General features: G+C 35.7%; 1 protein-coding gene across 4 annotated transcripts in view; it reads right to left on the bottom strand.

Annotated features, from left to right (window-relative positions):
- The window catches only part of runx1 (RUNX family transcription factor 1), a 40,977-nt gene that overhangs the window by 17,800 nt on the left and 11,146 nt on the right, over positions 1-12,031 (bottom strand). For all 4 annotated transcript variants that reach the window (XM_037973919.1, XM_037973918.1, XM_037973920.1 and 1 more), the window contains 3 exons: positions 8,080-8,236; positions 1,455-1,559; positions 427-630 (listed from right to left, as the gene is read on the bottom strand). In XM_037973919.1, the coding sequence (XP_037829847.1) occupies positions 427-630; positions 1,455-1,559; positions 8,080-8,236 (466 nt within the window). The remainder of the gene's footprint in view (positions 1-426; positions 631-1,454; positions 1,560-8,079; positions 8,237-12,031) is intronic.

Raw genomic sequence — 12,031 nt, 5'->3', positions numbered from 1 at the left:
CCCCCTCTTTTGGGGGGAAGATGCCTCTAATGCTCAACCTGAGCTTCTCCTCGAAGCGCATTGCTATTGTCGACACACGCGTCTTCCGCCGAGGTCCGAGCGCCAAATATCTTATGTCATTCATGTCAAATAAAACCATTTAATTGCAGCTTCTCTTTGTCGTGAGTCTCTCCAGGTTGAATTAACAGATCACACAAGATATTGTTATTTTCAAAGTTTGCTTCAAATTTTTCTAGTATGTTTCAGTTAACTCTTGTCATCCATAACAATTACAATCATTTGTTGTGATATATGACATTGAAATGGTCCCCTTCCTGCCTCAGGATCCTCTATTATTTTACCTTTCTCTTTAATATTTAAAGTCACATTCAAGGACTGCAGAAAAGTTAAGCGTTCTGAAATTAATCATTCATTTTCTTCTCTTACCAGCTGTTATTTGAGAGTGTGGAGGGCTGGAGAATGTCGCAGAATTGAGAACTGCAGACTGGCGGCTGTTTGCAGAGGATTGATGATGATGGTGGTGAGGAGGGGTCACTCGAATGGAGCTCCGTCTTAGCTGTTCCAGCTCTGTTAGCCTCTCAGAGAATGCCAAAGAGCCAGCTTTGACCTCGTCTAGTTTCTGACGATGACCTTGGAGAGAAATAGGATGAAGATTCAATGTAGAGAATATATGTTACCATTGTTCCAACCGTTACAATGTTGCCCTGGCTATAAGAGTGTCTGCTTTCTAAGCATTGTTATTTATTATGCCTCCATTTACACTTAGGAATTTGGCCAATAGGCACTACATGGCTGACATATTGGCGTGTGAGTGTTTGTGAGTAGTGGTGACAGTGAGGGTGTGGTGTTGGGAGCACTTCATAGCCCTCAGATTGAGCTTCAGTTACAGGCTCTTCCTCTTAGTAAGAGGAATATGTATATTAATCCTGTGTGGTGTGTGTGTGTGTGTTTTCTTGCTGCCTTTTGTCCTTCCTGTATTTTCTGATCAACACTACACTACACTTATTTACCTTTCAACATAAAGAATTGATTTGTATGACTTGTTATGCCTGCAAAACCAAACAAGTCTTTCTTAAGCAGTGAACATCTAAATGATTCAGAAATGGTTTAGGAGAAAGTGCTGTGGTCAGATAAAACCAAAATCAAGCTCTTTAGCATCAAGTTGACCCTCTGTGTTTAGAAGAAGGGAAATGATGATAATGCCTGAAAAAAATGTTGATTTGAATTTAACACATAACTTGAAATTTAATTTAAATTTCTTGTTAATAATGTTTTTACAAATATTTCTGATCAACAATATATACTTTAACAATATGGAATCTTATTGTAACTGAATGTTTTCAACTATTTTAAACAAATCAACCTCACTGGAAATGAAAAATGGATTTAAAGCTGAACTTTTTACCTTTAATACCTTTTATTATGTAGTGTGTGAACATGTCTATGTCACTTACGCCGTGGCTCTCTGGGACCATCAACTGTAATTTTAATAGCCCTCTGATACGTAGCCACCTGGGTGGGGTTGGTGAATACCGTGATTGTCAAAGTGAAACTCTTTCCTATAAAAACACAAAAGAAAAGAGGGAAAGCCACAGACAAAAAGGATAGAAAAAGGTAAAGTTGAGAGCAAAAAAAGACAAAAGAAAATAGAATTGAAGAAAGAAAAAAGGAAATGTATTAGTTATTCTGTGAGATTTCATTTGCAGACTAACCTCTACAATATTTAAAAAGATTTTTAACATCAATTTAATTTTGGAATTCCATACTTTTTCAGACTTCAAATTTTCAGACTTCAGATTTTTGTAAATTTCTTAATCAATTTATGACACCAAAAGGTAATAAAAATTTACTGTAATTTAACATGCTGTATAGAAGTGCAACCTTTTTTGCCTATATGCTCATGTGAAATTATTGAATGTGGGAAAGATTTTTTTCTAAATTAAAATTTTTTTTTTTCCGAATTTTAATTGGTTTTTCAATGCATCTTATGACAAGAAACCAACTACCTACTACTACATGAGATATTTTCTTCAAAATACTGCTCTGTTTTTTTTTTTTAGCTTTTGAGAAAATATTACATGTAAAAGGTTTTTGCCTTGAGAACTTTTTAAAATTCAGATCTTCCAAAATTGTATTGCTTCAACATGCAAATTTGACTAAATTCAGTTTTTTTTATTTGAGTTTTCTAAACTGTTACAGTCATTGCATTTCCTTGATCATATTACAAACAGTATACAGACTGAAAAATAGTTTGATCTCCTGTTAATTTTCCTGTATGAGTTTGCCTGCTTAAAAAGAAATGAACAGTCTCAAATGTTTGTGGTAGATTCAGTTTAATGAAGAGAGACAAAATATCAACTATAACAATCCAGAAAACACATTACCTCAATGTTATGAATTGACCTGCATGTCATTAAGTGAAATAAATATTTGATGCCTGACAATACAGCCAGAATTTGGCACACACATATATTTTATGTGCCCCATGTGGCACACAGATTAATCAGTCATTCAGTTAGTTGATTAATTAATCTTGATCTCAACTGGTTATGTGTATAAAGCAAACCAGTTCACAGAATCATTTTCTTCCATTCCAACCAGTCAGTCACTGTGGACAGACCAAAGAGATGTCCAAGTATTCAGGGACCAAATGGTAGATCTGCACAAGACTTGATTGGGCTACAAGACCATCAGCAAGAATCTTGGTGAAAAGGTGACAACTGTTGGTGTGATTATTCAGAAATGAAACAAATATAAAATGACAATCAATTGCCCTCAGTCTGGAGCTCCATGTAAGATTTTGTCTCATGGGATGAGGAAAGATAATGAAAAAGATGAGGGATCAACCACGACTACACAAGAAAAGTTTGTTCTCGGTAACTGTGGTCCAATTGCATTCAGATAATTAACAGGGTCAAAAATGTGGATTTAGGAACAATTTATAAAAAGGAGTCATTATGGTTCTTCTCTGAGAAGTTTTGTATTGATTTTAATGCTGGAGTTGATTAGAATCTTCTCACTTTCTCAGTGACTACCTCCAGAATTTGGCAGCAGAAAGGATGGAATGACCTGCCTGCTGTCCTGACCTCAGCCCCATTGAACGAGAACACTGGAATAAGCTTAGGCGCATTGTTTGTTCCAGAGTGACCCACACAACCACACTGGCTGACTTGTGACAAATGCTGATTGAAGAATGGGATGCCATCCCACAGCAGTGTGTGATAAAACTGGTGAGCAGCATGACGAGGAGGTGCTAGGCTGTTGTGGCTATGTAGGGTTCTTCCTCATGATACTGAAGCCCTTGTTCGTTAAATAATTCAATAGTTAGGTTGCCAGTATGTCTTGATTTATCAGACTTTAATCACTTAATCCAATAAACAACACCAAAGCACAATGTTCTGTGAATAGCAGAATAAGATGTATGGCAGAGAGGAAGTGACAAGTTTTTTATGGGCATAACCCACATTCTCAACTCTGCTGCTTAACCCACAAATGCATTTTCCTTGCAAATGTTGCACCACTTGAAAGGGAGATGAACAGTTTCCAACAGTATATGATTTATTGCCAAGAAGCATTGTTACAACAAATAAATAATTATCCAAGGACAAATTGTATTGCATGTATCCTTACCTTTTAGTGCTATGTACATTTTAAAAGTGTATAAGTACCACCAAGTCTGTTATGATTTTGCTTGTTGCCATGGAATTCTATTTATAGCTATCGAAGAAAGGACAAAAATATATTTAAGTCTATGAGCTTGCTACTCAGTAGCTAAAAAGACAACATGGTAACAGATACTTAAAAAATGGATTTCTACAACCAACTCTTCTTAAATCATTTATCTTATGTGTCGCCACATATACTCCAAATTAGAATTTAATAAAGTTTCCAAAGCTTGCAAAAAACCTGTTTTACTCATATGATATACCTCCTTTAAAAATGTGTAAACCACAAATGTCTGTACCACACATTAATAGGATTATTCGCCAGCACGTGTGGAATTTTGGGGGGATTTAGTTTTGAAAATTACATTTTTTCAGCAGTATGCAGACTCACATGAACCGACCATTATCAATAATGTGTGGTTTCCAAACTTAGCCTAATCCCCCACCCCCATACTTCTTTCATTCACGCACAAACAAACTTTAGGGAAATACAGCAAGTGTTTATTGCTAGTGTTAATCTCAGTTCTTTTTTTACAATTGTGATTAGACCTGAACATTTTGCAATTATTTTACAGCCAAAAAAATGGTTCCTATACAGTCTTACTAATGTTGCACTTTTAGTAATTTCCACGTGTGAAATAAGTATTCAATTTTCTAAAACTTAAAAATTTGACTAAAAAAATGCTCAAACAAGTAGAGTGCTTTAAATGTATAAAATATAAATATTGACATGTAGTTCCAGTTCATATTAAAAAATATGTTGTAAAGAAAGCTAAGTTTATGTTATTTAAGTGCATACTATTTCGGAACACTGCACATAAAGTATACAATCTGTCAGTCACAAGATAGCTCTTCTAATAAGCTACTTTTACCAAATTACATTCAGCTGGAACAGTTTTACAAAATAAACTTAATGCTGTTATAAAAAAGACTTAAACCCTATGATTTAGAGCATAAACCTATTACAAAAACAGGCAAGTTCTTTCAGATGTCTCACTACCCGCTATGCAGTTTTTGCTTTTTGTACGTTTGCTGAAAAAGTCTGTACTTAAGATGTCAAAAAATGGCTTTAAAAAATACTGTAGAAAAGAAAAATAAATCAGTCTTAAAGAGTGCTTACTTATGTGGATGCCTAATATTGGCCACAAGATGGCACCCAGAACATCTCTTCTTCCTTACTACAAGCATACAAATTACCAACCATTGCAACCATTATGATATACTGCATACTCTACTCTTTGTAGAATTGTTAAAACAATCTAATATGTAAAAACATGGAGTGCAGTTTAGTTGTAGATTTGGTCTGATGATGTCTGACAATTAATGGATACTTGAAGTTAGTGTTTGTTGCACCTATCAGTCAGCTGGATGCATCACATACATATCCACACATTCCCCATCCACCTTCTAACACACAGAAACAAATAGAATAAAAGACCAAACCACAAAGGAGTGCCCTAAAAACACTGTTTTGTTTGACTTTCTTCAATGTCACTCATGACTCTCTCACTGTCTGTAGATAAAGGATTTTAGAGAGTGTGCATGTGTGTGCGTGTGTGTGTGCGTGTGTGTGTGTGTGTGTGTGTGTTTGGGGGGTCTTTCTAGTATAATCTAAAGCTAACTTGCAGTCCTTTGGAGGACCAAAGCCAAGTTCTAAAATGGTGAAAGGTCATTTTTAAGTTAGGGGCTAGGTTTGAGGTATGAACTGTGCTTAGGTTAAGGTTAGCTGGTAATAGTTCGGTTTAGGGTTAGGGTCAGGGTTAAGCTACAGAAAGTCAATACAATGCCCTAATAAGGATAGAAATACAAACGTGTGTGTTTTTGTTTGCAATGATATATTGTAAGAGAAAAATGCCAGTCCTGTTTAAAAGAGGAACTAAGTGGGAACATGAAAACTAGTTGCATCTGTGCGTACGCGCACACAAAGATAAAAGCACAAACTGCACTAACTACCCTAATCATGAAATGAAACAAAAAGCACTTGTGGCATAGTGTGTTGACAAGTTTAATTTCTGCTTTTTAGTTGCTGTTGAGAAGATGTAAGTACTGTGTGGAGAGATTGCTTGACAAGCCTGTTAGATACTGTATGTTTGCATTTATGATGTGTTGATTTATATCTAAAGCATTATTGCAAAACTAACAGAATGCTGAATGAAAACTGCCACAGATACATATCAGTAAGTATCCTGCAGCATAACTGTTATCTTTCATACTACAGTTTATATTAACAGTGCTGCTTTCATGGGTAGTCAGACTTTTCTTTCTTGGCAGAAGCTCTTTCAAGAAAATGTTTATAATAATTTATAATGCTGTTGGACAGAAATAGGTTTACAGCTCAGGGAAATAATCAAAGCAAACTTCAGGAAATGTACAGAAAGTGAATGTAATGTACTAAACCTCTTCAATGGTTTAACATAAGTCTCTTTTTTTACCAACATCATACTAATTAATATGGAAATAATTTATTTTATCATGAAAACAGTCTTTGTAATTTTTAAACTTCAAAATGAAATAACTGAATGTACTGTGATATGAGAAAACAGATGCTGAAATCCACATGCTTCGTGTTAGAAACACTGCCCAAATAATTAGTGTGTGTGTTGAGACCAAGTGCTTATCCTACAATAAGAAACACTGACTAATTAATAACTGAAACACTTTGGCACAGCCATCCACCCACACACAAAGAGAGAAACACAATAGTAGTCAAACTATAACACTGTTCATTAGCATCACTAGCTAAAAACTCATAAACCTGTAAAGATAAGTAAAATTATCCTAGTTGGAGAATCACATCAAATCACATCAAAATGCACTGCTCATTTGTTATTAGAGTTCTATGACTTTTGGTAGCAGGACATGTATGTCCAGTGTAGATGAAATTAGCCAAAAAGAGTTTTTTGAAAAATCCCCATAGAAAACAATAGAATTTTGGTTCAACAACGGAGAAAACCCAGCCCTCTTTGGAGCTCTTCAGCTCAGACATACTTCACTGTAGAAACATCAGTTTAAGTTTAAACGGGTCACAGAAAGTTGAACTTCACATGACAGAACTATCATTTTTATATATTCAGTAGTTTTTATACAATCATAGTTTATGCTTATGATTTGTAGAGATTTGACTAAATAATGTTCAAATAAGAGCTTGATGATGTGACACAAAATCAACACAATTTTCTTACTCCCACAAACTTTACACACTTTATACAGTTTAAACATCAACATGAAGGCATTTTTGTCTTATGTCACCCAGTGTGTCGTTCACTGCTGTAGGACTTATGATTTTCTCCCAAATCTGCAGAGTGCACACAACCATATTAATTTACTTCTTTTGTATCTGAGCTCAAAATTTTCTCTTCAAAACTAAATGTTTTACTTGTCATATCTCTAGTCAGTGTTTCTGTCTCCCTGTTTTATTAAAACTGCTGTCAGGGAGTGAGAGACACAGGTGTGTGTGGTTACTATAGTGACCGTAATGAACCACTGGCACTTGGTTCTCTTTCTACTTCTTATACACTTTATACATTAAATTGTTGGCATTTTGAAAATTATTAGATTGTTACAAAAGAAAGTCTCAAATTGCTATTGGGATAGAAACAAGTTGACACATGTTAAAACTTCAATAGTTACATTTATTCTTGTAGGAGGATATATTTTTGAGGTTATAATTTAAATGACAATTAGACATCTTGACTATTTGACTTATCTGGAACTCCATGTCTCTGGGAAAATAAACTACTTTAGTATTCTGTACAGTAAAATCTGCATTTAAGTCAACTTTTACTTTTATATTCTTTGAATTATTTTTAGTTTTTCAATGCCTCAGTGCAATCTATAAAATAATGACAGTTATTTTTCAGCTTTCTTTGGACTGAGGAGTTGTTATCATGTGTATGTGGATTTGTGAATGTGTAAGTGTTGGTGCAGGTTGTGTGTATAGGACTGGTGTTTTAAATAAGTAGTGACATTTGCCTATGACTGATTTAGAGTAACTGTGGTCTAGTGTGTCCGTTAAACACAGAAAGGAGGGGGTTGAGAAGTGTTGGGTGGAATGAGGTAGGCACCAAAGAAAATTTTAGGAGGAAGTTGAATGAATAATGTTTTTTTCCCACTTGTACTTCCCCTTCTTTATACATTCTGTGTTAAGCGCTTGTGCAAAACACATCTATTAAACTTCAAGCAGCGTGAGGTTGAAATGTTGCTACTAATTATGTGTGTCAGTTACAACAGTGGTTCTAAACACCTACAAGGAGGGTTTAAGATGATCTCTAGGAATCAAATAAAATTAAAAAATGAAACAGTATAATAGTTATGGAGGAACCACTGAGCTAAAGTATAAGCAGTCAGGTATATCCCACATGTGGGCATCTTTTTAACGTAAAGAAAATTTGCATTCATCCACATCTTGATGTACCTCTTCCACTGCGGCCCACAAAGCGCAGGTCATTGAATCTTGCCACTTGGTTCTTGATGGCAGCTGTGGCGTTACGAAGCTCTGCTGAGTAATTCTCATCATTTCCAGCCATCACTGTTACCAAGGTGCCATCAGGGATGTCACCCAGGGCGACCACCTGGAGACATAATGAAGAAAAATACAACAAAGAGCTTTTAAAGGTGTTTTATTAAATCTTTGTTTTAATAAAACACATAAATGCAGCAGGTTCAGAAAGTCTTTAGACCCCCTTCATGCTTTGTAAATTAGTTGTTGCATCCTAAAGCTACTTTTGCTTAAATTATTATTATTTTAATTAATCCACACTCATAGTGCCACAATGACTTAAGTGAAAACAGAATATTAAAACATTTTGGAAATGTATTAAAAATAAAAAAAACTAAAATATAACATTTAAGTAACTATTCAGACAATTTGGAACAACAATAGAAAATTAGCCTAGGTCCCTCCCATTTTTTTTTTGCTCCCTGCTGAGCTGTTTCTACATTGTGGTCAATGAAATTGAATAGACATGATATGCAAAGACACACACCTGTCAGCACTGAAGGTTCGTTTGACACAACCAGGACTCTTTTAAGAGCTGGTCTTCCAGCCAAACTGAGCAATTCAAGAAGGGTCTTAGTGAACTTGATGGAACTTCAAAGATCCTGTGAGGAGATGAGACTAAGATCCAAAGAGACAACCAGACCTGCAGAACATTGTGGGTCAACTGAAGCCTCTCCTCAAAGAAAAACAATTAAAGAGCTGCTTCAAAGACTTTCAGACTGTGAGCAAAAATATTCACTGGTCTGACGAAAACAAGATTGAACTATTTGGCCTCAATTCCAAGCTTAATCATTGGAGGAAATCAGGCGCTGCTAATCACCTACCTAACACCATCCCCACAGTAAAGCACAGAAGTGGCAGCATTACGCTTCATGGGAGTGTTTTTCAGCTACAGGAACTGCAACATGGATCAGGGTTAAAAAAAGCTGAATTAAACAAAATACAGAAACATCCTCAATAAAACCTGTTTCACAGAGCTCAGGACCTCAGTCTGAGACAAAGGTTCACCTTCTAACATGACAATGATCCAAAGCTCACAGAGAAGACAACACAGGAGTGGCTTTGAGACAACTCTGTGAATGTCCCAGAGTGGATCAGCCAGAGACCTGAAAAGGGCTCCCCCAACGGTCCCCAAGCCAATTGGACCTAGTTTCAGAGGATTTGTAAAGAATGGCAAAAAAAATTACAAACAAAGGTTCTTCAACTCAGTACTACGTAAAGAATCTGAATATATTTGTATATTTGAATATTATATATTATATATTGTATATTATAGTTGAATTTTTGTATAAAACCACATGAATATGTGGTTTTATACAAAAATTCAACTGATATATTGGAGTCTAGGGGATTTCAAAACCGTTTAAATGTTTGCTTTTGATCGTTGCATCATTAGGCATTTCCAAAACAACATACCACTGAGATACATATCCAGGCATTAATAGACAACACAAACACTTTTATACCTTAATAGTACAGCCAGTAACTGGTATTGTTGTTAATGTTCAAACAACTTTCTAGATCCAACTGAAGATGTGTAGAGCTTGGAATGTTTTCTGTGATCCCTGAGTTAGTTTTAAGAAATACAGAAACAGCTTTTCCTTAAATAAAAATATAGTTCATTTGAAAAAGAATTCCCAGACTAATTTATGATATGTACATTCAAAACATCAGAGAGCACTTTCTTCTTTTCTACACTTACTGATTTATAGACCCATGGAGGCTAATTTCCATAATAACGATAATCTACCCAAGCCATCTGTGTGCAAATGTCTACGGCAGATACTGCACTATGAATGGTTTTTCTCTTAACCTTGAACTGTAAGCAAACAACTGGAACCCATAATGACTAACACACTGGATTAACCTGAGTTAAACCTTGATTTTAGTGTAAGTCAAAATATCAATGCAATGAAATACAGAATGCAAGACTGATCTGAACTACTATAGTAATCTGTCTTTAGCAATGCAGCATTAACTCAGTGGATATAAAATAATAACCTGCAAAGTTAAACACACAGGAACAGGCAATTAAGGAAAGAAACTGGTATCAAATTACAGGAAAAAGAACAATCACCCTTTTTCATTTCTGGGGTTTAGGTATCAGGACATGATAAAAGTTATCTGCTCTTTATCATTTACCATAAAATTATTCAGATCTAAACTCAAGTGAACAAACATACAACAGATTCCACCATTTTATTGTTTACTAAACAAAAACAAAACCTAAATAGAAAAACTGTATGTGGAAAAATTGCATTTAGCCCCTGATCCAGCAGCAATAACTCCTTTAGCAGCAATAACTCTCAGTCGTGGTTTTCTGTTGGACTCAAGTCATTGTTTGCTTGGTTTTGGAGGAATTTTGGCCCACTCGTCATCATAACGTTGCTTTGGTTCATTCAGCTTTGCATATATTTGGTCTCATCTGTCTAAAGGGCACTGTTCCAGAAGTCGTGTGGTTCATATGGAATACATTTTTTTTAACCTAAGTTGTGCTGCCATGTTTTTATATAGAAGTTTTGTTCTGCCACCCTTCTAAACAAGCCACACTTGCTCAGTCGTTTTCTAACTGTCCTGTCATGACATTTGACCTTTAACTTGCTAGTTAAGGTGCGTAGAGTCTGAGATGGAGCTCTTGGGTTTTTTGTCATTACTCTGAGCATTGCATGATCTAACCTTGGGGGAAATTTGCTGGGACGTCAACTCCTGGAAAGATTGGAAGCTGACATGATGTATCAGTTTATCAACACTTTGGATCAACAGCACCTAGCTGCTACTTTCCCCCTTCAATCCCATGGAAACAGCAAATAGATGTAGTTTTTCCAGAAAAATAATAACACAGTGGAATTGGTTGTGTTTTTATTTACTTAACATTAGATTTGAATTATTTTAGAACCAGGTAAAGATCAGATCAGTTTTATTACGTCCTGATATGCAAAACCCTAGAATTAAAAAAGGTTGTGTTTTTTTCCAATGGCTAAATAACTAAAAAGCACAAAAGCAACAGTTTTGATCATCTCAGTTCAAAGCCAGTGTGAGTGTAATTAAACTTAATAAGCTTGGATAGTCACATTTGTACATAAATTACCAGTCTACAAACCTATCATTTGTTATTTCATGCTTATAAATATGCACATTTTTGTGTGGATGAAAAGCTCATTTATGGGTGCATTATCTGTGAGGGTTAGTGACATCCGCTCGTGACACTCCATAATGATGCATTACGCACAAAACTCACTAACACAGACATGCGTGTGGAAACGCTAATGCATAAAATTCAATAAATCAATCTGCTACGTGTGTGTTCTCTGCAGCTTAGTGCTGCTTTTCCACAAATGCATTTTGTCTAAAAGAACAGGAAAGCCATCCACATCCAAACAAATCCATTCATAAGGGAATACAAAGGAAACACAAGAATCATCGAGCTATGCATTTTAAAAATGCTGCAAATTAATTAATCAAATTATCTCATTATGTTGTAGAATGAGTTTGAAATTATTGAAAGTATAAATAAATATTCCTGCAATAAAAATACAAATATCGCAGCTGTTTTTTGTTGATAGTTATTGTAGGGTTATTTATTAAAATGTTGTGAAACTGTCATGATTTCTAGCATTTTTGGGTTTGTTCTTAGTTTTGTTTTGGGTTCTTGTTTGTCCTGCTTTCTTCAGTTTTGTTTTTTCCTTTTGAGTGCTCCCAGCCACGCCACCAGCTCTGCTCCCAGCCACGCCACCAGCTCTGCTCCCGGTGTCTCCATCGTCCTCTGCAGAGTCCCCAGTGCTTCAGGCGTCCTCTGCAGAGTCCCCAGTGCTTCAGGCGTCCTCTGCAGAGTCCCCAGTGCTTCAGGCGTCCTCTGCAGAGTCCCCAG

The sequence above is a fragment of the Kryptolebias marmoratus genome, linkage group LG23, assembly GCF_001649575.2.
Source record: "Kryptolebias marmoratus isolate JLee-2015 linkage group LG23, ASM164957v2, whole genome shotgun sequence".
Lineage (NCBI taxonomy): Eukaryota > Metazoa > Chordata > Actinopteri > Cyprinodontiformes > Rivulidae > Kryptolebias > Kryptolebias marmoratus.
The sequence above is the reverse complement of the archived record's forward strand: the minus strand, read 5'-3'. Positions and strand labels throughout refer to the sequence as shown.